At 40.2% G+C, this 27,856-nt stretch overlaps 1 protein-coding gene and 1 pseudogene across 5 annotated transcripts in view; one reads left to right on the top strand and one right to left on the bottom strand.

Moving 5' to 3' along the window:
• SPECC1L (sperm antigen with calponin homology and coiled-coil domains 1 like) overlaps positions 1-27,856 on the top strand; it is a 128,865-nt gene that overhangs the window by 46,387 nt on the left and 54,622 nt on the right. For all 5 annotated transcript variants that reach the window (XM_074321714.1, XM_074321716.1, XM_074321713.1 and 2 more), the window contains 5 exons: positions 10,729-10,802; positions 11,905-12,080; positions 15,481-15,644; positions 18,070-18,161; positions 23,073-23,163. In XM_074321714.1, the coding sequence (XP_074177815.1) occupies positions 10,729-10,802; positions 11,905-12,080; positions 15,481-15,644; positions 18,070-18,161; positions 23,073-23,163 (597 nt within the window). The remainder of the gene's footprint in view (positions 1-10,728; positions 10,803-11,904; positions 12,081-15,480; positions 15,645-18,069; positions 18,162-23,072; positions 23,164-27,856) is intronic.
• LOC109433815 (non-histone chromosomal protein HMG-14) lies at positions 6,266-6,520 on the bottom strand (annotated as a pseudogene).

Raw genomic sequence — 27,856 nt, 5'->3', positions numbered from 1 at the left:
ACGCGGGCACACAGATATTGGACACGGCATTGGCTGGGCTGGATGCTGGCTGACGCATACCTTCAGTTACTCATAGAGAAGCATTAAACAGACAAAAACAGGCATGTTTTACTAAAAACACAGGAGTGGGTGCTGCTATATTCCTAAAAAAAGCCAGCATCATAAAAGACAAAGGCTGTGGAAAAGTTCCAGATTAAAGGAGGTTAAGGAGACATGACAATTACATGGCAATACCTGCGCCTAGACTGGGTCCAGTACTGTAGAGGGAAAATGCTCGTTCTAAGATAAGTGGATGTTATGACAGAATTGGAACGTGGGTGGTAAATTAGATAAACATGTATCGGTATAAATTGATGAAGTTGGTAACTATACTGTGTTTATGTAAGAGAACATCCCTGTTGTTAGGAACCAGACACTGAATATTTAGGGGTAAAGGACCATGATGTTTATCCTTAAAGGGTTCAGGAAAAAATCAGGTATAGATAGAGGCAGGCAGACAGACAGCGATAGAAGATAGCAAATGATAAAACAAATGGGTGAACTATTAACAATAGACAAATCTGAGTAAAAGAGTATATGAGTGTTCCTTGTACTGTTTTTTGCATGTCTTTGTCAGTTTGAAATAATTTCCAAATAATACATTTAAAAAATTCTTTTGTATTCTTCATCCAGATTCCTAAAATGTTAACAAATTTTAAGTTGTAATACACTTTAATGATGTCCAGGTGGGGATAAGGAGAATGGGAGTAACCTTTTGGGGGATGCATTGGTTAGAACTTTTTAAGGTTTTGGTTCATGATACTGCTCCTTTGAGCTCTCCCTGCTTACCATTCCTTGACAGAGGGTTGGTAGGCAAATAATAGCCTTGAGCTAGATCTCATGTGCTGTGGTTGCAAAGGTGGGAGATTTGAATTATTTCCAGGAGAGAGTGGGTCATTTGCAGAAGCCCTAAATATGTGTGTGGCAGTTCTGAGCTCTGGCTAGTCGACTTGGCATCTGTAGATTGTCCCCAGGGTTATTCAGGACATTCTGAAGCATCTGGACACTAAAGCAGCTGACTGTGGGACTGAATTTCTTAGAGGTGGTGATAGTCATAGAGATGAACTTTCTCATCTAAAGTTTGAAAAAACTTTTGGTTTAATGTGTCTAGTTTTTATTTCATTGTCTCTGAACTGAGAGGATTTATTTAGTTTTACTTCCTAAATGTAAGAGGTTCTAAAATTTTTCAGATTAACTTGGAAAATGAGTGCATTTTTTGTTTAGTACTGATAATAATAGCCTTTCCCCTTGCAAGACTTTTGATTTGAATGTGGAAAGAGCGACACCTTCTGGTAATTGGGATAGTAGCTAGGAAAAAAAAAAAGGATTCCTGGAGTGAAATTTTATAAATCGTTGCCAAAATAAAAATTACATTGTGTGGATTTTAATTATAAAATGGCTGAAATTTTTTAATAAATTTTTTTTAGCCCTTAGCTTCTCTACCCAATTTTTTGAAATACTGTAAGAATAGTATAGTTAGCACCCACTGCTTAGATTTGACAGTTAACATTTTGCAGTGTTCAGTGTGTATGTGTGTTTTACTGAATGAGTTGACAGTAAGTTTTAGACCCCATGACGCTTAACTCCTAAATAATTCAATGTGTACCTCCTAGTTTCCTTGTAACCATAATACTGTTACCACATCTAGTAAAATTAGTCATAATTCCTTAGTGTTATCTAATAACCCGTATTCAAATTAAAAAATTTTTTTTATAGGAACCAGGAATCAACAAGTTTCATGGATTACATTTAGTTGTTATATCTCCATAGTCTGATGGGAGTTAATTTTTCTTTTTCTAGAGAATTCTAGCATTTGGGATTGATGCTAAGTCACCACTTGATATAGGGGACTTAATGACATGGAATACTGTTAATTGAGAAATTGAGATCTTCTGTGGAATGTTTTAGCAGCCAGCGCCATGGTCAATTTTAGAACTTTTTCATCACCCCAGAAAGAAACCCTGTACCCATTAGTAGTCACTCCTTATTTACTCCAGAAAGAGCCTGACTTTGGAATTACTGGATAGGATTTTAAAATAGCTATTGTTAACTGTACTCAGGATGTAGAAGAAAATACACTTGTAATGACTGAACAAATAGCAAATCTCAGCAGAGAAATAAAAACTGTAAAAAAGAACCTAGTAGGTATTCTAGAATTGAAAACTTGAATAGCTAATATGAAAAGTGATACTGACTCATTTAAATGGCAAATTAGAGATATAGAAGAGCCAGTAGGCTTGAAGATCAGTCAGTAGACAATATCCAGTCTGAAAGGCAGAAAGAAAAAACATTGGGAAAAAAAGAGTAGAGCGTCAGTGATTGTGGAACAGTATCACGAGGTGGCCTCCCAGATGACATCAGGGTTATACTTGTTAGTAGTGCTTGGATTTGGCATCTAAGCTAGAAAGCGCTGATGTAAAAACTTAGTAAATACTGTTGAGACTTGTAATTCAACATGATGACCTGAGGTTACACATATATTTCCCCTCCCTCCCAAAGGCCTAGTGACGTGGTAGGAGAAAAATAAAAGTTACAGTGAACCTAAAGCCAAGACAGGAGACAGGAAGGTTCCCATCAGTAGATCAACAATTTTGAGTAATTTCTGGAATATAAAAGCAGATGAAATCGGGGATGTGGAGAAATCAAACAATAGAGAAACCTAGAATCCAGGAGATTGCTGAGTAAATATGTTACCAGCAAAACTTGGGGACGGGGATGCTAAAACCTCCTAAAAAGAAGTGGGGATCATAGGCCCTGGACCCGCAGCACTGGGGTAAAGGGCCGTGGTGTGAAGGATTCCTGGGAGCCTTGTACCCCCCTCTCCTCAAGGGTGCTGGCTCTGCTCTTGGCCCCCAGGCTGCTGCTGGGCTCCACCTCTTTGCTAAATAAGGTGGGGAATACGGTGCCAGGGCTTTAGTATCAGAAAGAGAAGTGAAGGCATGCGTGCCGGAAATAACCGCAGGCTGCTGTGTTGTCTTGAAGAGAAGATCACACAAAGAGAAAGGCAGTTTGGCCCAGCAGTGAAACATGTGCGTCCCCACGCCAGGTCTCGCTTTGGTTGAAGCCATACATCCAGGCCCCTCTAGTATGTCTGAAGAGGAGCTCTCCCTGTAGGCATGTGTAGCGCCTTTAGCCAGCCATCTTACTGAGGGGAGAGGTCTGCTGATAAGAGCAGTGCCTTCCACGGTTGTTGAGAGACATGCAGAAGTCAGTAGTGGTAGTCTTGTCCTTTATAAGTAAGACAGACCAACCAGGACTTATTAGACATTTTAATATCTTAAGAGAGCTTACAAGGGAAACAGAAGAAAGAAATAGCTCACTGAGCCCAAAGAAATAAAGTTAATGACTTCACTGCCAACCCAGCAAACCAGACAGAGCTGATCGGTGTCGAGAACAGTGGCACCGAGATCTCAGGTCTGGTTCAGGCGATGCAGCCGTTGCAAAGTCAGTTACAGTGACTTTATCAACTACTTAATATTTGCATGGTAATGCTCTGCGCATGCTTGCATTTCAAGACAACACCTTTCCTGCCCTCTGGTTCCTGAGATTGGGATGTTACACATGCCTTGTTGTTGCACTTTTACATGGAACACTAATGACAGTGTGAGTGAAGGTGACTTGAGATTAGAGAAATAGCAAAAGGAAATAGAGTTATGTAATTCTGTGGTGGAAAAAGCCTTACAGGATAGAATACTGGGAAACCACAAAGGAAAAAAAGTCTCATATTTGACTATATATAATTTCAATTCAGCAAAACTATAAATAAATGACATGGGGAGAAGAATTTGTAACACATATGAAATATATAGAGATTCATTTATATCAATAAGACTAGGATAATCCATGAAATAAAATGTATGAATAGATATGTCAGACAGAGACTCAAAAAATGTCTGACTTCACTAAAAAAGCAAAGAAATTCAAAACAAGATGCCAGTTTTTACTTAGCAGATGTGAAAAATTAAAAAGATTGATAGAAGTCCTCTTGTATACTGTTGGAAGGAGTATAGATTGCTGCAGGCTTTTTGGCATATTGATCAAAATTTCAAAAGTACGGCCAGCCCGGTGGCTCAGGCGGTTGGAGCTCCATGCTCCTAACTCCGAAGGCTGCCGGTTCGATTCCCACATGGGCCAGTGGGCTCTTAACCACAAGGTTGCTGGTTCAGTTCCTCGAGTCCCACAAGGGATGGTGGGCTCTGCCCGCTGCAACTAAGATTGAACACGGCACCTTGAGCTGAGCTGCCGCTGAGCTCCGGGGTGGCTCAGTTGGTTGGAGCGCATCCTCTCAACCACAAGGTTGCCAGTTCGACTTCCCCAGGGGATGGTGGGCTGTGCCCCCTGCGGCTAGCGGCAGCAACTGGACCTGGAGCTGGGCTGCGCCCTCCACAACTGAGACTGAAAGGACAATAACTTGAGGCTGAATGGCACCTTCCACAACTAAGATTGAAAGGACAACAACTTGACTTGGAAAAAAAAAAAAGAGTCCTGGAAGTACACACTTAAAAAAAAAAAATTTCAAAAGTACGACAGTGATTTAGCAATCCACTTCTGGAAATCTGCTCTTCAGAAATATTCTTACAACTTTGCAAATGTATGCATAGACATGGATGCTTGTTACAGAATTGCTGGTTACCACAACAACTTAGAAACTATGCATAGGAGATCTAGGTAATAACCCATGTGCAAGGTGCATGCCTACTGTGGCTGCCACTTCACCAGTGAAGGTAAATAAGTAAGTGTACAGGCACAGAGAAATGCCAGAGATGGGTAAAGGCAAGTCACAGGACAGTAGAATATGAGCTGTGTGTTACTTGTGTAATTAAAAACCATAAAAGTTTTGAATGCAGCATTACATTGAAATGGTAGCCAGGCACAGTGGTGTTTCTTAAAACTGGTTTCACTGTGTTCTATACCATAAATTGGTGACTTTTAACTTGGTGACTTCTATAACTTGGTGACTTCTCAAAAAAAGTATACATTCTTGAGCTAGAATCTTAAATGGATTGACTTGGATCCTGTGGATAGTTGCAAATGGTCCTGCATCACTTCTTCCCCTTCTAGAAATGTATCTTCGAGTAATACCTGAACAGTTCTGTAAAGGTACTTACGGTGTTTGTAACAAAAATTGGAATCATTCTAACTTCAATAGTAGAAGGTTGCTAAAACAAATTATGATATATCCAACTGATGGAATATTAATGGGGCCATCAAATTTGTGCTACAGATTTGTATTTATTGATAAACATGTTCATTATCTACTGGTAAGTAGAAGGCTTATGAAGCAGTGTAATAGTATAATCCTATTTTTGTTTTTAAAAAATATACACACATCTGAAGTCTGGAAGGATATATGCTAAATGCAAATTATAGATGGGTTTGTTTTTGTTACCCTTTTCTGCTTTCCAGACTTTTTTTTTCTCTCATAATCAAGATTTTATTGGTTGTTTTGAGGATAAGTACACAGACATTTCAGTTTGTACACAATTCTTAACATACATACCAAAAACCTTAAAAGTCATATAGTTGTGATTCTTATCTAAATAGTTGTTCCAGTGACTTTCCAGCTTAAATTTGGAGGCTAATTTTCCTTAGTAGAATATCAAGTACCAACATCTTCAGTATTGATGCGCTGTTACATTCCAAGTCCCTCTGATTCACAGTTTAATTTCATGTATACTCCATACTCAAATTTTTAATCTTGCACAGCACCTTAACAAAATACTAGGAAAGCTGGACTACCACGCCCAAAGATGTGGCAGAGGATATAAAATCCTTACAGGGAGAACCAAGATCAGCCAGTGGTTTTGTTTAGGGAGCAGTTCTACCAAAAACATGGGACTAGAAATAATTTAAAATGTTCAAGGCATATTGAATGTACGACTGACTCCAAATCGCCATTTGGTATTGGCAGTTTGTATTACAGGATATAAAAACTACCCCCATCAATGGAATGTTAAGCTGACACACATCACAATCTAAGCCACCCAAATTCCATATCCCACTATTTTCTGGTTGTACCAAAAAATAAACAACCAGCAAATGATTTTACCTCTTTATAAAAAATCATTTACACTGAAAAAATGGGATGAGGTGGAATTCCCTCCTTCGTAAAAATGTTTCCAGAGGTACAAAACCTTGCGTTTTACAAAATAGTTGATAAAAATATTCCTCTGGATTGTACAAGAAGGAGACAGGGACTGCTGTTAGGAAGACATGGTATATGATACTAATCAGACTTGGCTTCTTTCTCCCCTGCTTCATCTGAGGCTGGACTCGCCTCGTTTGTAGTTTCTTGATCAGCCACTTCGGCCTATTTTCCCTTTGTTTGCGCATTTTTGTCTGCAGATTTATCCTTTCCTGCCGCCTTTTTTGGCTTTGTTTCCACTTTTGCAGGAGGAAGTTTAGCAGACAAATTCCTTGACCTCCTCTTGGGTTCCTCCTTCACTGCCCCCTCAGAGGAGCTGACCTTCCCCTTGGACATCGTGTTTGTGGGGCGGGTATGTGCCAGGGGCGTGTGGGCCAGGGCGCGCAGCTGACCATCTTCGTGAAGCTGGGCTGCTTGGCAGCTGGCGCTCCTCCCGCCACTGAGCTGTTGGGACCTGCTACGGGGGTGGTGGGAGAACCGGATCTGCGTTCCAGACTTTTTATTGAGAGTATGCGTTACTTTTAGAATGAAGGGGGGAAATTACATTCACTTTTGTTTTGGGGGGAGGATAAGAAGGAGTAAAATTAAAAAATAAAGAAAAATATAAGTAGTAAATGGTTCATTTGAAACTCATCTGTGTCCTCTTCCCACAGCAGGCATTCTGGTTTGGGGATAAAGCTATGGCCTGGTGGCTGGCCGTACCTCCTGCCCCTCTCCCCTGCCCCCAAGGCATGGTATTTTAACCGATGGGCTACTCTTGTCCTTTCTCTTCCTTTAATAATTGCACCTGGTGTCCTTTGGAGGCACTTGACCAGATGTAAGAGTCTGACTGAGCACTGGCTCTCAGTACCCTGAGGCTTTTCTCAGATTCGGAGGGCAGGACAGGCTGCTCGTGAACATTCACCATTTTACCTCCCCCAGGGGTCCTAGGTGAATTCTGGGCCCAGGGTCGCTGCCGAATGACATCTACGTGAGTGATGCGCGTTTCACTGGCGCTACTAGTGTCAAGGCCCGGTTGGTTGTTCTGGGTTTGTCAGGGATGGCAGGTCTCGGTGGTGAAAGGATTATGAGCCCCACTATTGAATGGGCAGGGACGTGCCCAGAATTGTTCAGAGTAAAGTTGATCTAATAACAAGAATAGCAATTTACCTAATTTCTAGAATAAAAATAATATTGTAAAATTGAGTTATAATTTGTAATTTTAAAATAAGATCATCATAGTAGTTCTTTTGTTCTTTGATAGAATTTAATGTTGCTTTTGAATTGAAGACAGTAGATGGCAGTGTCCCTCACACGAGAAAAACTTTGATGAAGAAGGAAACTGCATTTAGAGACTCCAGAGTTGAAGACGTGCTGCCCTTTTGTGTCACCATTAGTTGGGCTAAGCTAGTCTTCAAAACAAAAACTTAAGCACAGACTCCTTTGTTTCCAAGGAGGAAAAGCCTGTTGTCATTTCTAATACTTTACGTTACAAAGTGAAATACAATTATGATTTATAAAGTTTAAATTACATTCCCTAGAGACACTTTTAGTGCACTTTTTTTTCCTGCCAAAATATGTCCACTGGCTGCCAACTTCCCTTCTATTTAAAAGGAGTAATAAGACATGACAATAATAAATATGTAGCATTTGGGTATAGATGAATGTCTTTTTTTTTTTAATTTTATTGGGGAACAGTGTGTTTCTCCAGGGCCCATCAGCTCCAAGTTGTTGTCCTTCAATCTAGTCGTGGAGGGCGCAGCTCACCATCCCATGGATGGTTGAACTGGCAATCTTGTTGTTGAGAGCTCGCGCTCTAACCAGCTGAGCCATCCGGCCACCCCTCCACAACTAAGTTCAGCGGCAGCTCGTTGTCTTCAGTCTAGTTGTGGAGGGTACAGCTCACTGGCCCATGTGGGAATCGAACCAGCAACCCTGTTCAGAGCTTGCGCTCTAACCAACTGAACCATCCGGCCGCCCAAGAATGTCCTTTTAAGAATAGTAATTATATGAATTCTGTGGCCATGAATGTAGTGGTTGGTAAAGAGAAAAGGATAAGAACAAATGAAATGAGTGAAATTTGGGATTTTACGATCAGTCTAAGATTGCCAAGATAGCCACGTGGCTTAAAATGTCACCTGGAAGTCAAGACACCAGATGTTAAAAGTAAGCTGTAGTAGGATTGGCTGTCATTTATCTTCTGTGAATTATCTAAAGGTAGGTATATGTGCCCTTTGAGATTAAAAGAAAAGGAAAACTATTTTCAGCAGAGGAGGAGAAATTACATATTTTCGTTTTCTTGCCTGTTTCCATTGTAAATTATTTCTTGCATATAAGTGGATACGGTGTAAATGAAAGGTGTAAACCCTTGTGTTTTCAATGCTAGACATAGTTCAGCTTCTGTTCTTACTCCTTAATCTATGCCTGATAATATCACCAAGACCCTGAATTTGCCCACATGTAGGTCATACAGAGCCAAGTTTCCATGTTGCGTTCCAGAGGAGTCCTTGCCTCTGGAGATACTGGTACTGGGATTGGATTCATCCACTCACCTTGGTGTCCAATTTGCCCTTAACCAACTTGGATGACCTGTCTGACCCTTAGTTTATTGGGTCTGACTGAAGTAGCTTGTATATAGACAAACTTTTAAATGAATGAAATGTGCATATGAAAACATCTGTCTTTGCTAGCTGGACATACGATTGGCCTTTCTGTCTCTTAAGAGGATGGGGACTAAATCTCTTTTTTCCTTTCCCTAATATCTTAAAGCACCTAGAAAAAAGACTGGTACAATGTACCAGCTTCCCTGGTACAAAGCAGATACTTAAGAGACTTGTTGAATTAATGATTAAATTTTGAACCCCTTTTCTTTCATAGGCCCTAACTTTGTTGAACAATTTTTGGGGGGCTGAATGGGAGGAAGTTACTTACTAGCTGCCAAAATTGACCAGGTTTCCCCCCGTATTTTATCTCATTTATTGTTTATCCAGTTTTTAAAAAAGTATTACATATTTATAATACTGATTACACATATAATTGTTATATATATTCTGGGCTTCATTTTGTTACTGAAGTGAATTCATGCCATTTAAAAATATCAGAACACAAATGTACCAGCATTGAATGAAAGGTATGAAGTCACAAAGGTTTTAGCAGAGCAGGTTCCTGCTGCAATTGGGAGGAGGAAAACAGTGTAAGAAAAGATCAGCATACTCACATATTAGGGTCTTGATAAAAAGCTAATAATTTGTCACCTTAAGGAAGACTTTTGGTTACATGTGTCATTGCGTGCAGGTGTGCGCTATGCTTGGGTTCCTGCTACCACATGTAAGGAATGGGAAGGACTGTTACTCAGAAACACCATGTCTATAGTTATGATGTCCCTGACAATACATAGTTAAGTTCTGTCAACGGAATATTTAAAAAAATAATCCCAGGGAATGATTTTAGTATTGCTTTCTCTTGCATATTTATACGTTTATTCCATTTACAGTCCTACCACGTGCCAGGCTCTGGGGAAGTGAAGTCACCACACGGCTCCTGCCTTTGAAGTGTTTTCAGTCTAGTGGTAGAAACAGACATCTAAAGACGTGTAATAGTGTTGGCAGCACCAGTTACAAGGCTATATAAGGCTGAGTTGGAACAGAAAGGACAGGGATCTATTGGGGTGGGTACGGTTGGTAAAGTCAGAATATTTGTCAGCAGATGTGCCTTTTCTGGAACTTAACCAAAGAGAAAGTTATCAGTTCTTGAGCTGTTGAAGTAGCCAGCTGTGACAGATTTAGTACGCGGCAGTCACCAGCATGGCACCCTCCTAAGGCATTTCCCCTTAAGCATGGATTTTAGAGTAGAACCTCTAAATAGAAAGTGATTGCTCCATGCATTTCTTGTTCCAAGGCGACTGACCTTGGCTGTGCCTTTATCTTTGCATCCCCACTCTATCTGGTACGGTGCTTTGTCTGTTAGTGGTACTCGTTAAATGTTTACAGTGAACGAAATTGAAGAAAATTCATATTGTGAAATAATTCGAGGAGTATTGATTTACTATATAAATATATTTTTTATTTTGTGGAAAGACTTCCCCTAGAATAAATAAATAGTAGCTCCCCAGGGTGTTATATAATTGTTTGTAAAAATTTTATTGATTCACCACATTCTTGTAATTTATTCCAGTGTGTAAATTAGGCTTACATAAATACTTTAGATTAATAACCCTTGTGATTAAAAGTTCACATTTTAATAGCAATCAGTGTTGTTTTGATTGGTCGTGAGCCAAGAGTATGTGTCTTTCTGACAATTGATTTTGCTTAACTTTTTGTTTCAGAGTTAAGACACTGAGGAAGGAAGTAATCCTGAAATTGTTATTTAAACTTGATATTTTCCTTAGAAAGTAATATTGGTTAATAGTTGGAGTAAGCAATCCTTTTTTAAAGTTTTACTTAAAAAATAAAAAGTTTGGGCAGGATGACTTTTTTCGAATGTCATTTAAGTACCTCCTCCCTTTATACTATTCCTTCTGAATACAGCTCGAAGAATAAATACTTAAACTTTTGTGATCTTTTCAGATACGGTTAAAAAACTCCAGGACCAAAAACATGACATGGAAAGAGAAATCAAGACCCTGCACAGGAGACTTCGGGTAGGATAAATCTTCATGTATGATCTCATTCATTAGAAAACAGTTTTCTGAAAGTTGACTGTGTTATCCTTCATGTGAAGCTCCACATACAGTTATAATATTGACCCTACTGGGCTTTGGGCAGAAAGCAAATGTCATCATTTCACATTGGGACTGGTGCTAGATTCTAGAGAGAAGAATGTACTGGTAATTTGGAGGTAAGTTCAGAAAGATGGGTGTAAGAAGCAAGAGTTATACTTTGGAAAGAAAGTTTTATTAGCTCTGGATTGTAAGGTACCCCAAACCTAAGCTGTTTTCATAGGAGTTTTCTGTCTTTGGTGGATTTGATCAGCTTGCAAACAGCCGTGCCACTCTGAGGCAGAGGGTGGGGACCCTAATCTCATGGTCTGGATCATGCCTCAGTTGCTCAGGCTGCCTTCATGGTGTCGAAACATTATTTTGGAGTCACGGGCACTGGGGTTGGGTGTGGGCAGCTGTGGCTGTGGAGGAGGTGATGCCCTGAGGAGGCTTCCCCCGCATCCTCTGTGGCTCTGGGAAGAGCTAGACCGTACAGTTCCTTAGCTCCTCTTTGTCTCTTCATGATTTTGTCTGCATAGATTAAGTTGAGTGTTTTTCTTCTGGCTTCCTCTTCCTTTTCCTTTACTTTTGATTTTTTTTTCCTTGTTTTTGATGTCAGGATATTTATAGTGTTTCACTATAAGATCTTTCATTATGGTTTGCATACCATTTATCTATAATACCTTCTTGAACTTTTCAGAGGTAAAGTGCTGTAAATTTTGGATGTGTTTATTTTCATAAGGCTTACTTTGAAACTTGCAAGAGGAAGGGAGGCTTGACATTGCCATCATTAGTATTTATAGCACTCTGATGCCTCAGTAGACAGATACATAGCTAGAAAATCTTTTCCTCATTGAGAACAAGTTCAATAATAATAATTGCATTACCTCTTAGCTACAGGTAATAGCAATTCTCGGGTTTAAAAGAAATTTATTATCATTTGGAACAGTGCTTGGCAGCAACCTACTCATAAACACATTTTATTGCTTTTAAATAAATCTTTATTGCTCTCTTTTGGAAATAAAAATTTAGTTTTTTCATATAGGAAGAATCTGCGGAATGGCGGCAGTTTCAAGCTGATCTCCAGACTGCAGTAGTCATTGCAAATGACATTAAATCTGAAGCCCAAGAGGAGATTGGTGATCTGAAGCGCCGGTTACATGAGGCTCAAGAAAAAAATGAGAAACTCACAAAAGAATTGGAGGAAATAAAGTCACGCAAGTATGTTTTGAGAATCCAGTTGTGCATGGCATGTATGTTTCAATAGAGAACACTTAAATCCCAGTTTCGTCATGTGCTGTTATGGAAAGAATGGTATGTGACACTGGTATGAGTGAGTTTGGGTCTAGTGGAAGTTACTCAGCTTGGCCTCATTTTATGACACTTGTGAAATAGCGCAGTCTATTTGGATCTTTCAGAGTTGTTGGCAGTGTCCACAATCAACATCTCCGGAGGGGTCCATTATGGAGGGATCCCTGGCACAGGGTACATTATGGTTCTCTCTTTTCCTCTATCCTCACATTCCTGCCCTGTGGCTTTTCTTTAATTATAGCCTCATGATTAAGGATGTGGACTCTGGAGGCAGACAGACGTGGCTCCCGTCCAGCTCTGCCTCTTACCAGCTGTGTGATCTTGGTCAGGGCCCTCAGTTTGTTCATCTTTAAAGTAGAGACAATGCTACTTGCTTTACAGGGTTGTTGTAAGGCTTAGATGAGGTACACGTCCACAGCACTCAGGGCCTGCTGAGTATACTTCGGCGAGTATTATTAGAGACCCAGGTGAAGAATACCAAGTGAATTTCTTCATTTCATCCATTTGAGGAGTTTTCACTTGGTTCATGCTCATAAGCACATAATCTCCACAGTAGTATTTTTTCCCATCTCACGTAGAGATCACTGTGAACCCATAGAAAGTATTAGGTGTGATGACATTTGTGATGTACTCAGAGTTCCTCAGTGAGTGGGGGAGAGTAGTTTTTATGTTTGAGGTTATTATTAAGAATTTGATTATTCATTACTTCGAGTAATTCTTAAGTAGACAGGAAGGAATTTTAGAAAAATATTTAACAGTGTATTTTTGAAAAGCTATCACATTTTATTGTCGCCTAGTTCTAGTGTACAGCCCTGTGGGTGGTATTGCTCAACCATTTTTCTTTGACCTCCTTAAGACAGATCATGGAATGAGCCAGAAGATTATTGTTTCTCCATTGGTATAAAACTTGTATTATATCCTTTTTTTTCTGGATACGATTAAATGAATAGTATGTTCTATTCTAAAGTTTACCTGAATGACTGAAAGTCGACTCTTAAAGAATCATTCCATTGAATCCTGAAAGCTTGTCAGTATTTGAGAAACACATTTGAAGGAAGTACGTCCTGAAAGAAGTATCTTGTAGAGCAGCAGTTCTCAGAGTGAGGTCTGTGAGTTCTAACTATTTTCGTAATAGTACTGACATGTTGTTTGCCCTTTCGCTGTGTTGACTTCTGCATTGATAGTGAAAAAGCAAGTGTAAACTGTTGATGAATCGAGGCCTTGGCACCAAATTATACTTGTAGTCATTATATTCTTGACCACCACACACTCGCATTTTAAACAAATGCAGGTTTCACTTAAAGATATCTATGATGAAGCCATAAATTATTAGTATTACTAAGTTTTGGTCCTCGAGTATATTCTTTTTAATGTTCTGTGTGATGAAATGGAAAGTACACATAAAGCACTTCTGCATATACCCAAGGGTAAGGCTGTTGGGAGGAAAGCATGGTATGATTGTTTTAGTTTGAGCTGTTTTCTTTTTTCATTTTTACTTGAGATTGACTGACAGATTAACTGGATAGTCAGACTTTGGCATTTGGTGGATATTTCTTGAAAATGATGAAGAGAGCTGACACCTTAAGGAAAACAACTGACTATATGGTGCCAGTGGTAAAGTGTGGGCTTTCAAGTGAATGGTAGGATTTTGGAAAACTTGTATCTGTCATTTTGAGCATGGCAGTTTTACACATTTAAAGAGTTTCCTGATGAGATCATTGGTGATATTAGCAAATGTGACTTTTAAAAAATAAATTGAATAATGACAGGTGTCAACATTCGGGAAATCCGTGTAACTCAGTGAACCAGTATTTTCCGTATGACCAATGCATGATGTTACACAATCATTCATGGGCAAAAGAGCCATTCATTCAAAGTACAAGATGGACCAGGGGATTTTATGGACAGAGTAGAAAAGTTCATTTATATGGTTTCAGATTCCAAATTGCAAGTAACATTTTTTTTTTTTTTTTTTTGTAACTAACTTAAGTAACTACCACTTGTTGCGTTTTGGTGTAGTATTAAGGAAGAATAATCGTAGTTATCTAAAAAGCCACAGTTATCTAGTTTAATATTATTAAAATTGTCTTCCCTTTTCCAGCTATATATCTGTGTAAGGCCTGCTTTTTTTCATATTGCAACAGATTGAATACAGAAAAAAATAAGAACTTAGCAATGTTCTATGAAACCAGATATTAAAAAGATGAGCAAAAATGTAAAAACACTGCTATTCTTATCAGTATTTTATGGTTTTTGAAGTCATTTTTCATAAAGTCCTGGATTTATTTTTATTTTTAGGTGAATTAAATATTCTAAATATTTCTTAGTTTTACTATCTAATATGGTAAATGTCAGTAGAGATAAAGAAAAGCTTTTTGGGGTCCTCAGTAATTTTTAAGAGTGGAAAGGGGCTCTAAAGACCAAAAAGTTTTATAATGACTTATGCATATTCTTTATCAAAACTTCTGAGCATGAGACTCTCTGGTATATCTTGAGGCAAAAACGTGTCAGACAAGCTAAATGGCTACCAAAGACAAATTTTCCTAAGGACTGGCTTCATTTTTGTCCACCTATAAACTTACTTAACAGTTATACAACATGTACAAACTGCAACTAAAAGTTCCTCCCAGATGAAAACTTTTGTGTTAGCTCAGTGAATTAGAGCTGGCAAGAAATAAATTTGAATTGATTTTTTAGATGACTCATGATCCATCACACTCAGCATCTAGGAGACTCATGTTACTAATATGGGCTCAGTCTTTTCTTTCCCCCTTTGTAGAAATTCTGTTTGGAGACTACAGAAGTTTTCTGTTTTTGTTTTTCTTAATTTAAAAGTATGGATTTTGATTTCATTTCTTTGTATTTTCATGTCTACGCATGGCATATTAGATAGAGCCAGTATAGATTATCCATAAGTATTGGTGAATTCCCAGACTCTCCTGAGAGGAGCCAGGCCTTCTCAGCAGCCCACAACCTCGGGAGCCCCAGTTCTCAGTCAGGATCTCGGCAGGTCCACCTCCCATGTTACTGCTAATTGATTACCGATGTCCTCACCTTACACTTGCTCAGATGAAAATGGAAACTCATGGTTACTTAACGTACTTAAGGATAACCTGATATAAAAATTTTAATATCATTTCCTGGAATTTACCAAGCAAATGAGAATATTAGACCAGGTAATTTATTCAGCTCAACTGATACTATTTTTTATTTTAAACTGATACTTTTTAATGCTTTTCAGTCGGGAGGGGAAAATGTGTGTTATCTGGTACATATGTAAAAAATGCCCTGATTTCAATATCGTTTTCAGGCAAGAAGAGGAGCGAGGCCGGGTGTATAACTACATGAATGCTGTTGAGAGAGATTTGGCAGCCTTAAGGCAAGGGATGGGACTGAGTAGAAGGTCCTCAACTTCCTCCGAACCAACCCCTACAGTAAAAACCCTCATCAAGTCCTTCGACAGTGCATCTCAAGGTAATTTCCTTAAACATCGTGGTAGGGGCAGGCAGTCATAGGCACTTACCCTGTGTTCTCTGGGCTAGTTTGATGTTCTTTACTTACTCTCTGAGGCTCATTACATTTCATATATTATTAATGAGTTAGGCTTACTATACAGTGAATTTTAATAGGAGATTTGACATCTGTTCAGCTTCAGAGATCTTGATCTCAAACTTGTGCCTTACCCCATGGAGAGATGTATTTTCACATATGCCTGTGACTTTTTTTTTTTTTTTAATTTTATTGGGGAATGGGGAACAGTATGTTTCTCCAGGGCCCATCAGCTCCAAGTCATTGTCCTTCAATCTAGTGGAGGATGCAGGTCAGCTCCAAGTTCAGCCGCTGTTTTCAATCTTTAGTTGCAGGGGGCGCAAGCCCACCATCCCATGCGGGGAATTGAACCGGCAACTTTGTTGTTGAGAGCTCGTGCTCTAACCAACTGAGCCATCCGGCCGCCCCAATATGCCTGTGACTTTGAGTACCTTGTCTGTGCCTAAGAACTTTCAGATTTTGACTTCATCCGTTTCCTTTCCTCTGAACTTTTTCAGGCCTGTATATTCAAATGCCTACTTGACATTGACACTCAGGTGTCTCCTAGACATTTTATTATGTCCAAAACCAAATCTGTAAATGGTAGCACTATTCCACCCAGTTATTTACGTGTGAGCCAGAAATCTAGTAATCTTCTTTCTTCCTTAAGTCCTTCTTCCTCACCTCCATATCTAATCCATTAGCAAGACCTCCAGCCAGCCTCCAACATGCATACCTTTTCTCTGTCTACTTCTCTCCATCTCTAGTGGTACAATCAAATACTAGTTCAGCCACCATCAACTATTAATTTCAGTAACCTCCTCATTAGTCGCTTCATTTCATTTCATGATAGAAAGGTCTTTTCTTGCTTAAAATCATTTAATTGCCTTATTAAATTCAGATCCCCAGATGCTTATATGGTCTGACCCTGCTTTCCTCTTACCCACTCTTCCTCTACCCTGTACACTCCAGCTATACTGCACTTCTGGTCCTGAAACAAACCAGGCCTGCCAGGAGAGCCTGGAAGCATGTCCTCCCCACCTTCAAATGACTGGCTGCTTTTCATCTCTCTAATCTCAGCTCTGGGAACAGGAAAGGATGTCCTTTTTTAAAAAAAAAAACAATTAATTGTAATATGTCCTTAAGCTTAAATTTTCATCTAGAAATTCTTTAAACTATACAATAGGCTTTATTCTAATTCACTCTGATAAGAGTAGAATTTCTAGAATCTATATTCTGTGATTATACACAAATCAGTTTTCTTTGACTGAAAATCCAAGCAAAAGTCACTTGTATACTCACACACACACTGTCAGCGTAGCATTTTGGAGTATAGCTAGGCAGTATCTTCCAATTTAAAATGACATATTTACAGACCCCGAAGCTCTTATACATGATATTGGCACAAGTGTGTAAAGATAGATACATATATAAAGTTTTCAGTGTAGTGTTTAATAAAATGGAAAACCTGGAAATTGCTTAAATGCCCATTAAAAGGGTTAAGCTAGTTATGACCCATTAATGCAGTAAAAAACTATGCATCTTTAACAATGCACACTAGTATTACACAGTGTGATCTCATTTTGTTTTTTAAAGTACATAGATATTTTCATTGAAAGTGCAAAAAAGAGGCACTCAGAACAACTGTTAGGGGCTACCTCTGTATAATATGATGGGGTAAGATGAAAGAGGACTTTAAAAATGTATGTACTTCTAAAATAAAATGATAATAGAATGTCTGCACTAGACTAAAATCATGCAGTTAGTTATTCGAAGTATTAATAAAAAGGGCTTAAATGCAAAAAGATAATCTGCTTCTATACTGATCTTTTTAAAAAAATATTTTGTAGTAAAATACATCTAAGTGACCCAGAAATTCCATTCCTAGTTATGTATGCAAAAGAAGTGAACATAAATATTCAAATACTTGTATACGAATGTTCCTAGCAGCAGTACTCACAATAGCCAGACATGGAAACAACTGAAATACAGTTAGTGCACATGTTCTACGTACCAGGCTTCTCCCCTGATGTAGTTACAGACATACTCCTCCTGGTCTTTCTTATACTTGGATTTCATTGATTTATGGAGCACTTTAACCTTAAATTAACTAATTAACAAAAATGAAATGACTGGAATAAGCAGGGTTGGAAATAAACACACCAGGGAACAAACACTCCACCTGGTGGCAGGAGAAGCACAGGCTCCTGGGCAGGCATGGCTGTGTGTTCAGGGGTGTCAGTCAGGATAGTTCCCAGGGGAGCTGAGTGTATTGGGTAAGCCAGTGAACTCTTCATCGGAAACCAGTTATGAAAGCTCCCACTGTACCATGATGCATCATTAAGTACTGGTGTGCTTGTTGTTTTTCTAGTACCAAACCCTACGGCAGCTGCAATTCCTCGCACACCTCTGAGTCCAAGCCCTATGAAAACGCCCCCTGCGGCAGCTGTCTCCCCCATGCAGGTAAGTGCCTGTGGCCTTGGAGTCTCAGCATGTGAAAGGTTGTCCTCTTCAGTCAGTCCCACTTATTTCTGGGGGCAAGTGACTACTACATGAGGGATCTAGTTGGGATTTTTTTCCTAAAGTACTGTGAATATCCTTAGTTGAGATAAGTTATGTGAATGTCGGTTGTGTTATTCTTCTGAAAATCTCTCATGTGATAGCTAACAATTATTGAGCACTTACTATGTGTTCCACACTGTTGCAAATGCTTCATAATGGTAACTCATTTAATCCTCACAACAACTCTGTTGGGTATTAGGTACTGTTCTTATCCCTCCTTTTCCCGTGTGGAAACAGGCCCAGAAGGGTAAACAGCTCGCTGAGGGGCACACAATTAAGAAGTGGTAGAGCTGGGATTTGAACCTGGATAGTGTGGCTATAGAGACCATGCTTTTAACCAGCATACTAAGATACCTCTCTAGGTAGAATATGTAGTTAGCGTTCCTCAGCCTATGCTGCATAACACATCACTTCAAAATTTAGTGGCTTAAAACAGCAATTTATTATTTTTCACATTTATCTGGGTTGACTAAGCAGTTCTTTGCTGGCTTTGTATGGGCTCGTTCCAGCACCAGAACTTAGCCAGAGGGAGGGCTGGGGCCTGGGCTCAGTGGGGATAGCAGGGCCGCCCTCTCCATGTGGTCTTTCCTCTCAGGCTCCTTCGCTCCCCAGAGTCAAAGTGGAACTTAGCAAAGTCCGTGAAGACCTAGGCTTGGAGTTTGGACTGTCACTTCTGTCCCATTCTTTTGGTCTAAGGAAGTCATAAGGCCAGCCCAGATTCAGAGTGGTAGGGTCTGCGCAAGGCATGAATTCAGAGAGGAGTGATTCATTGTGGACCATTTTGTAGCAATCTAGCGCAAGGTATTGCTGGTCCATTCCAAACAAGTTTCAGAAGGTGCTCTGCCTTGCCACTCTGGAAATGCAGACCAGAAGCAGAGCAAGTGATTGTTACTCTGTAGTGCACAAGAGGCTCTCTTATTGCTTGTAAGCCACTTTTGGAAAGTGGGCTGAGGTGGAGGTTTTCCACATAGGTGAGAGTAGCCAAAGGAAAAATGGCCTAAAAGCTATTACCCTGTGATATAGGGTAGCGTTGGCTGAAGCCTTTCTCTACAAAAACAAGGTTTGGGAGCATTTTCTTTCAGTGGAGGCTTTTGTACTTGTGTAACTACTGACCATGTATTTTGTAAGTGAACTTTTTAACTTCTTTTTTGTCAAGTTTAAGGTTAAAATGTGCTCCCTCTACATTTGTAATGTCGCAGGTTAGTGCCTTCATTTACATTTATGTAGAAGATGTTATACTCTTAAAAGGAAGGCAAGAGGAATTCCATATTTCATCTATAATGAGTTTTTTATATGCTCTATTAATCAAACTTATCCCAAAGACCTGAAGCGATAAATAAAAGCAATGGTGCAAAATAAAATAAACTGAGTATTAGTTGAAGTTTAATGTACGAGGTATCACTTTGTAAATCTTTGTAAAGAGGAGAAAAAGCTCATTTCTCTAGCTTGATAAAAAACTAATTACAAGTCGTATTCAGTAGCTTTTTAGTACTCGATTAGTTAGCACAGTGCTTCTGAAACCTAATTGTGCATAAAAGTCATGTGGAGAGGTTTTAAACATGTAGATTTCCAGGCCTCATCCCAGTGAATGAGAATCTCTGGGGAGTAGGGCCCAAGATTGGGATTGTTAGTTTTTCAAAACTCCCTGGGTGAAAATTCTGCTTTTGGTTATAAGGGCTGGTTATAATGGGCTGGCTTATTCTGCCACCAAAGACAACTAGAAAGCTGGACAAAATATAGGAAGCAATTATATTCAGACTGTACAACAGGCAGCACAAGACTGATCCATAACTAAAAGTTTAGAAATAAATTAACTCGTACTATGGCCCACACTTTTCCCGTTGGCAGTTTCCAGATGGTGGTGCAGGGAGGACGCGCCCAGATGGAGCAGGGAAGGGGAAACTGGTCGGATCTGAGGAGACGCTGATCAGCGTCCAGGGAGAATGAGAGTGCTAGAATTTGTGGGCAGAGTACCTGGCAGGGAGGGAGCTCTGCAGAAAAGGGGGTCTAGAGCTATGCAGAGGTATCCCTTTGAGTCTCTCCCTGAATGCCGGCCTGCACGTGTGTAGGGTGAACCCCTACAAGGCTGGGCAAGAACTGTTCCTTCCCAGGAAAGAACAATTAGCAGGGAGCTGCCAGACAAACGCTTCCCATAGTTCACATAGGGCAAGTAATCATTTGAATTCCCACCACCCACTGTAGAAAAGCCTCTTTGACTATTTGGAGATTCATTAGAGTCCCCCCACGGGCCATTCCATAAAGTGGAATCAAATAGCCCTGGTATAAACACTATTCTAGACCTGCCCTATATGACCTTAAAAGTAAACCCAAAAGGACCAAGGCGATTCATAAGGAACTAGGTGAGCGGCCTCTGAAATGCTTCCTTGTTACTTGTGCCTCCTGGTACCGTGTTTCCCCAAAAATAAGACCTAGCTGGGCAATCAGCTCTAATGCATCTTTTGGAGTAAAAATTAATGTAAAATAAGACCGGGTCTTATTTTACTACAATATAAGGCTGGGTATAACATAACATATAATGTAGTATAATACCGGGTCTTACATTAATTTTTGCTCCAAAAGACACATTAGATCTGATTGTCTCAGGCTCCTTCACTCCCAGAAGGTGAAAGTGGAACTTAACAAAGCTTGTGAAGACCTAGACTTGGAATTTGGACTGTCACTTCTGTCCCATTCTTTTGGTAGTCATGCTTTATGTAGTCTGCTCCTCCAGAGGGTTGGCTGGACTTCATGACTTACTTTTGATGAATAGAATATGGCAGAAGGAATGAGATGTCACTTACAAGATAAGGTTATGAGGAGGTTAGCTTCTGTCTTGAATACGCCTCTTGCCATCTCTTAGATCTAGACACTCCAGTGAACAATTGAAAATTGAAATACTTAGCAATAAATTTAATAAAATATTGTGTAAGACCTATACAGTGAAAACTATAAAATACTGCTGAGAGAAATTAAAGAGGTAATAAATGGAAAGATATTATACATCATACTCATGGACTAGGAGACTCAATACTGTCACTGTTTTGCAGTTTTCCCTCGCATTGATCTGTAAATTCAACACAACCCCAGTTGTAATCCCAGTTTATAGAAATTGATAATATAATTCAAAGGACCCTGACTATCCAAAGCATCTGGGGGGAAAAAAGAAACTTATTTGGAGGACTCACTCTGCCTGATTTTAGCGTTTAGAGTAATCAAGGCAGTATGGTACTGACATAAATTTAAACGTAGACGTTAGATCAGTAGACTAGATAGAAATTCAGACATAGGTCAGGTGATTTTCAGCAAAGCTGCCAAGGTTAATTCGATGGAAGAGGCAGGCCTTTTCAACAAAGGTAGCCTTTTCAACAAAGGATTCTGGAACAACTAGCTATCCATATGGAAAAAATTCCCCAAAACCAAAACCCTTACCTCATGGCATTTATAAAAATCGAAATTGTATCTACATGTAAGAGCTAAAATTATAAAACTTCTAGATGAAAACATTAGAGAAAATCTTCATGACCTTCATGAAGGAGGCAAAGATTTCTTATTTAGGACACAGAAAAGAATGAACCATCAAAATTTAAAACTTACCTGAAAGACATTAAGAAAATGAAAAGACAAGGTGCAGACTGAAGAGAATATATTCACAATACTGTACATTTATCTGTCAAAAGACTTGTATTCAAAGAAGACTCTTTTGTCTTAGTTGAAGATAACCTAGTAAGTAATAGACAAAATTTGAAAAGTCCCTTCCTGGTAGAAGATACCCAGCTGGCCAAGAAACACATGAAAAGATGCTCAGCATCATTAGTCATTGGGGAAATGAAAATTAAATGCACAGTGAGATCCCACTACACACCCTCTAGGAGGCTAAAGTTGAAAGACAACACCAAGAGTTGGTAAGGGTGTGGAGAAGCTGAACGTCCCGCACATTTCTGCTGGGAATATGAAATGTGTAGTTAGAAATTACTAGATTAAAAAGGGCTAGAGGAAAGCTAAGGAAATACCCTGAGGGAAAGCACAGAGGTGGTAAACAGCATGGTCTATGTGGAAATAAGCCATTTGGAGGTGTTTGAGCATGATGTAGAGGAGGCAGGAGATGCAGATACAGAGCTGCGAGGTTTTAGGTATTGGGTGCACGCTTCTGGCTGCGTGCACAGGGAGGTGTGTATAAGACTGGATTGAGGAGGCTGCTGACAAAGCCTTTGCAAGTAGTGCTGAGTTAAGATGACGGTGTACGGGGCAGCAGTAGTAGAATTAGGGAGTAGGGGACAGAACTGAGATCTATTTGGAACCCGGGCATGAATTGAATGGCCAATAAAAGTACAGTAGGAGCATTCGCTAATTGGGGTATTTAAGAATTGTCTTTAAGCAAATAATGAGATTATACTCAGAATACCAGTGGTTGCCAGGGGTCAGTGATGTGGGGCCAGGGAGGGGGAGGGACGGTGTAATTGTCTAAAGGCCACAGGAGGGATCCTTGTGATTGAAGCAGCCTGTATCGTGACGATGTTAATGTCTGTATCCTGGTTGTGATACTACACTGTGGAGTGACAAGATGTTATCTTTGGGGAAAACGGAGTAAAGAGCACATCGGCCCTTTCTGTATTAATTTTTAAAATGTGACATATAAAATTGGTCACATTATATGTGTGTGGGGGGGGATTTTCAGCCTTACTACGCGTATAATAGTATGGAAGGAATTAGGGAAGTTCATAACTAAATATTTACTCTCTGCAACTTTCTCTGTAAGGCCCAGCTGGCTCCAGATTTAACCTAACGTAGACACTGTTTATCTTATGATTTCAGAGACATTCTATAAGCGGACCAATCTCTACATCCAAACCGCTGACAGCCCTGTCAGATAAGAGACCAAACTATGGGGAAATTCCTGTTCAAGGTACATCTCATAGGTTGCAGTATTTCACTTTTGTTAATTTTTTTATTCTGACTTGTTTGGTTAACAAAATTGTTATTTTCTTTGTTCTTGACGTTATTATAACCAGTCTGGTATACATCTTTATCAAAAGTTTACTACTCGTATGTATTAATTACAAATGGGGAGATTAGTTGTTAACAAATGCATGTTGGAAGACAGCTGTCTCATGACAACATCAGGATGGGTAATAGAGAGCACACACCATTGCTAGGCACTGTGTTGCACAGTTCTTCGTGGGGTACAGATTGTAACCCCACTTTATAGATACTAAAAATTTGGCTTCAGAAAGTTAATCCTAACACAGGTTAGCATAGTTAATGAATAGTAGGCCTGGGCAGCCTGACTCCAAAGCCCATTGAAACTCTCTGTGCTCTGTATTGTTGTTCCTAAGGAGAAATTGAGACTCCAGAAGATGAAGCCCAGCAGTGCTTCTCCGCACTGGGAAGGGCCTTGCCCATTCTCCCATAGATCGCTCTTTGTGGTGGAGCCGGCACCCAAGCCCGTCCCCTCTGCCGGGATCAGGGCTCCTTCCTTCTCTTACCCACACTGCCTTTTCCATGTGGTGCCACAGTGCGTTAGGAGAATGGTTGTGGCCCTGGCGGGGGGCTGTGACAGGCAGCGCTGCGTTGGGATACGTGTGCAGGTGCTAGGCAGGTGTGCACGTCACTCAGGAGCCTGGGGCTCCTCGTAACTGATACAGGCCAGTTACCTCCACGCTTTCCTCTGTGCGTTCTCTCGGTTGTAGAAAGTAGGTGTTAGGCTCTGTCGGTAAGACTACAAGGTTTCAGCAGGTGTGGGGAAGAAATCAGGAGACTTATTTCCCTTATTCCATGAAAGCACCTGGAGGAAGAGTTCAGTTAGGCAGTGAAACTGGCCCCATACCTGCCAGTCTGGAGTGTTAGGTAAGCTGCTTGTGCAGCATTTAGGGACGGTGGAAGATGGCACTGCTGCTGCTTTCCCGGCACCAAGACTTGCGTTCCACCCCTGCTCCTTGGCTTGTAGCTCATTTGTCAATTATGACCCGAGGTCTTTTCTCCCCTTAGAAGGTCCTCTTGCTATGGGAACAAATAGTAGGTTTAAAGTCTCTCTTTACATCTTAACCTTGTTCCCACCCTCACCCCCCAGATGGATTGTTCAGGATTATGTATGTGTATGGTGCTTAGATAGTCGGCTTCATGTGTGCTGGTGTTGACCTTTGTGATGCTGTTTTCTTGTCTGTACATTGGGAATAATCGTGAATACCTAGCTCATGGGATTCTTAAACCCTTCTCTTCCCAGGCTCTCCTAAGCCCCGCACACACGCTTTCACCTCTCCTGGTCCCTCGAGCAGCTTTCATCGAGGTTGCCAATGAGGTGTTGCCAACACAGTCAGCTCTCAGTCCTCATCTGCTGCGAACTGGCGGCAGCTTTTGGCCCTGTGGAGCGCTCCCTCTTCCACGATGTTCTTTTTGGTTTCCATGATGCCCCACTCTTGCATCTTTTCCTCCCTCCGTGGCTGCTGCTCTGTCTCCTGTGCTCATTCCTCCTCCCTGACCAGTAAGTGGTGGTGTCCCCCAGAGCTCAGCCCTTAGGCCTGTCTTCTCTCTGTCTGTACTCTGTTATTGTGTCTCGTGGCTTTAACTCCTGCTTTTATTCTGAGGACCGCCAAACTTCTATCTCCAGCCTGTTCCTCTCCTGTGGACTCGAGAGTTATATATCCAATTGCCTATTTGACCTCACCATTTGCATGTTGAATGCGCCCCTACTGAGGTCGTCCCGGACAAGATTCCCACATTTCCCAAACTCGTTCAGCCTGACTTTTCTACCTCAGTTAATGGCAGTTTCCTCCTCCAGAAATTTTGGAATCATCCTTAACTCCCTTTTTCATCTTAAGCCCCCATGTCTGAGCCCTGTTCAGTTCTTTAGGAAACCCATTGGCTCTACCTTTGAAATACACCCGGAATATTGCTCTTCCCCCACTACCACCATCACCTCTCACCTGGGTTCTGGCAAAAGGTTCCTAATCCCCCGCCCAGTCTATTGTTAACCCCACAGTCAGTGTAGTCTTGAAAACTATAAATTGGAACATGTCACTGTTCTCAGAACCCTCCACTGGCTCCTATTTCATTCAGAAGAGAAGCTCAAGTTCTCTTAGTGGCCGCCAGGCCCTCCCAGCCTGGCCTCAGTTGCCTGTCTGGCCTTGTCACCTTTGTCTCTGTCACTCTGTCTAGCCTCATGGGCTTCCTTGTGTCCTGGGGACTCAGGCACACTCCTGACTTAGCAGCCTGACATTGGCCCTTCCTCTTCTGGAACACTTGTCCAGGAGAAGGGATCTCTCCTCCACGGCTTCACTCCAGTTTTACCTCAGGGAGGGCCTCCTCCCCTTTTGACTGCTACCCTCCAGACTCACCTTGCTTGGCTCACAGCAGGGCACGGTTTACAGGGAAAGCCAGCACCAGCAGTGTTCCTTGAACTTACCTGTTGATAAGACTTCACTTGAGTCACTTGATAAAATACAGGATCTGGGCCTCACTGACCTCTAATCTACGGACTTTTGGGAACTTCATTTTCACAAGCAACCCAAGTGATTCTTAGTAAAGGATAATTAGACAAAGATTATTGTTTCATTTTTCCTATTGCCATGGCTTTTGTGGGTGGGGAATGGGGCGTGAACGGTCTATGGGCCAAGGTTATTGAAAACACAGACTAAATGTGTTAACGTGTCTCCAGGGCTCTGTTGAATCAGACCTTTTCCTGGCTCTGCTCTTTTTATTATCTGGTAATGTATCAAATGATAATGCCATTGGGCATGGGGTGTACGTGGTCAGTCTGTGTTAATGCCAGTCTAATTCTCCACTTTAGTCTGTTATAATGCCTTAATGGGGCTTAGTGCAAATACAGGAGACAGAGGGAAACACACTTAGGTGAATTTTTATCTGAGAATTTGTTGATAGTGTGATCTTATCTTACACAATCACTAGAGAAAGAAACCACTTACAAAACTAACAACAACCAAATGATTCTTGGTCATAAAAAGCCACCGTGGTTATCCAAACTGTGATAAGAAAGTAGTATTTTTGAGCTGTCTTGAACTGCTTTACTTCTTTGATTGTCTCTTTTATCTTGGCCTAAATTTAAAAAAATGCAGTCTATAATTTTCATTTTGAAAGTTTTAGTGGCTTCATTACTGAAATTTAAAAGGGTGTTGCCTCTTGTTGTACTACACTTAAATTAGAAAATTTGTTGTTTTTTTGCAGTTAAGTATTTTATAACAGGTGTGGGGTTTTTGTTTGTTGTATTTTAGCATCATGCTTGTATGTCAGTTGTAGGAGAATGTTTTAGACCAGAGAAATCTTATAAATGAACTAATCAAATGCTCTTTTGTTAGTATTGTCAGCAGTTGAGTTAAATGGTTGGGGTCATGACTGGCGCCGCCTCAGTGAGTCTTTGTAGACAGCATGTGAATTAGTGTTTGTGGCCTAAGCAGGAAAGGATATATCAGCTACCAGATACATGGATATAGGTAGTTGGGAATGTCTTTACTGTCCCCATTTGCACAGTGATCTTCGAAAGGTCCAGAGTGTTAAGCAAAGACCTCAACTGATGGTTGGAGAGCCTGGGGTTGTCCAGTGTCAGTGTGACCTCGTGAGTGTCCTATCTGTGTTACCAGCTCGGATGTGTAGGTATCTGAAAAAGTTGATTAGTCCACGTTTAGTCATGTTCTGTAAAGAAATTCATACTGTTGTCTATGTAAATAGTATTACTTGAGGCTTAGAGATGTAAAATTTTTTCAAAGCTCAGTATTTTGAAAAAACATTGATTTATGGTAAGGGTATACATAATAAATAGGACACAAAGTTTGGAGATTTTTCTAGAAATAGAAAGCTAAGCCTTTGTCAAAAGTTATTATCTCTTTACTTTGAAGTCAAAATAAAGAAGAAAACTTTCTGTTAAAAAAGTTTCATAGCAATTTTTGTTCTCAAAGAGTAGATCTAAATCAGATTCTGGCCCAACCCTAGATCCAGCCTTAGTGGGGAAATTCCCAGGAGAAATTCAGACAGAAATCCTGCCTCTCTGTATTTATAGCCTAATGGATATCTATTCAATTCTAAGCCACCCCCATCCCCATTTTCCTTTTCTTCTCTATGGTTGTTGGTATTTGTCTTGATAAACCAAGTATCTAGCTTCTGTTTTTCCCCAAAGTATTATGAAAATTTTCAAAAGTTGAAAGAAATAGTGTAGTGAATATCCACATCTCATTACCAAGATTCTACAGCATTTTCCTGTATTCTCTTTATCACATGCTTATCCACCACTCTATCCTTCCTTCAGTCTATCTTTTTAAAAATGCTTTTCAAGATAAGTTGCAATCAGTCCATTTGAACATGTGTTGCAATATTTGCATAAGGTGTTCTGTCTGTCTTTAAAATCAAGATTTTGAGATAAGTGTAGACTTACAGAAGAGTTGCACGAATATTAGAGCTCTCTACTACCCTTTGCCCAGGTTCCCTTATGTGAACATCCTACATCAGCATAGAATAATTATCAAGAGTAAGAAATCAATATCGTTGAAATGTTATTAACCTAAACTACAGACTTTATTGGATTACCGGTTTTTTCCACTGATGTTCATTTTCCATCCCAAGATCAAGTCCAGGACCCCCTTTGCATTTAC

The sequence above is a fragment of the Rhinolophus sinicus genome, linkage group LG16, assembly GCF_036562045.2.
Source record: "Rhinolophus sinicus isolate RSC01 linkage group LG16, ASM3656204v1, whole genome shotgun sequence".
In the NCBI taxonomy this organism is placed as follows: domain Eukaryota; kingdom Metazoa; phylum Chordata; class Mammalia; order Chiroptera; family Rhinolophidae; genus Rhinolophus; species Rhinolophus sinicus.
Note: the sequence above shows the minus strand (reverse complement) of the source record. Positions and strands in the feature narration are given on the sequence as shown.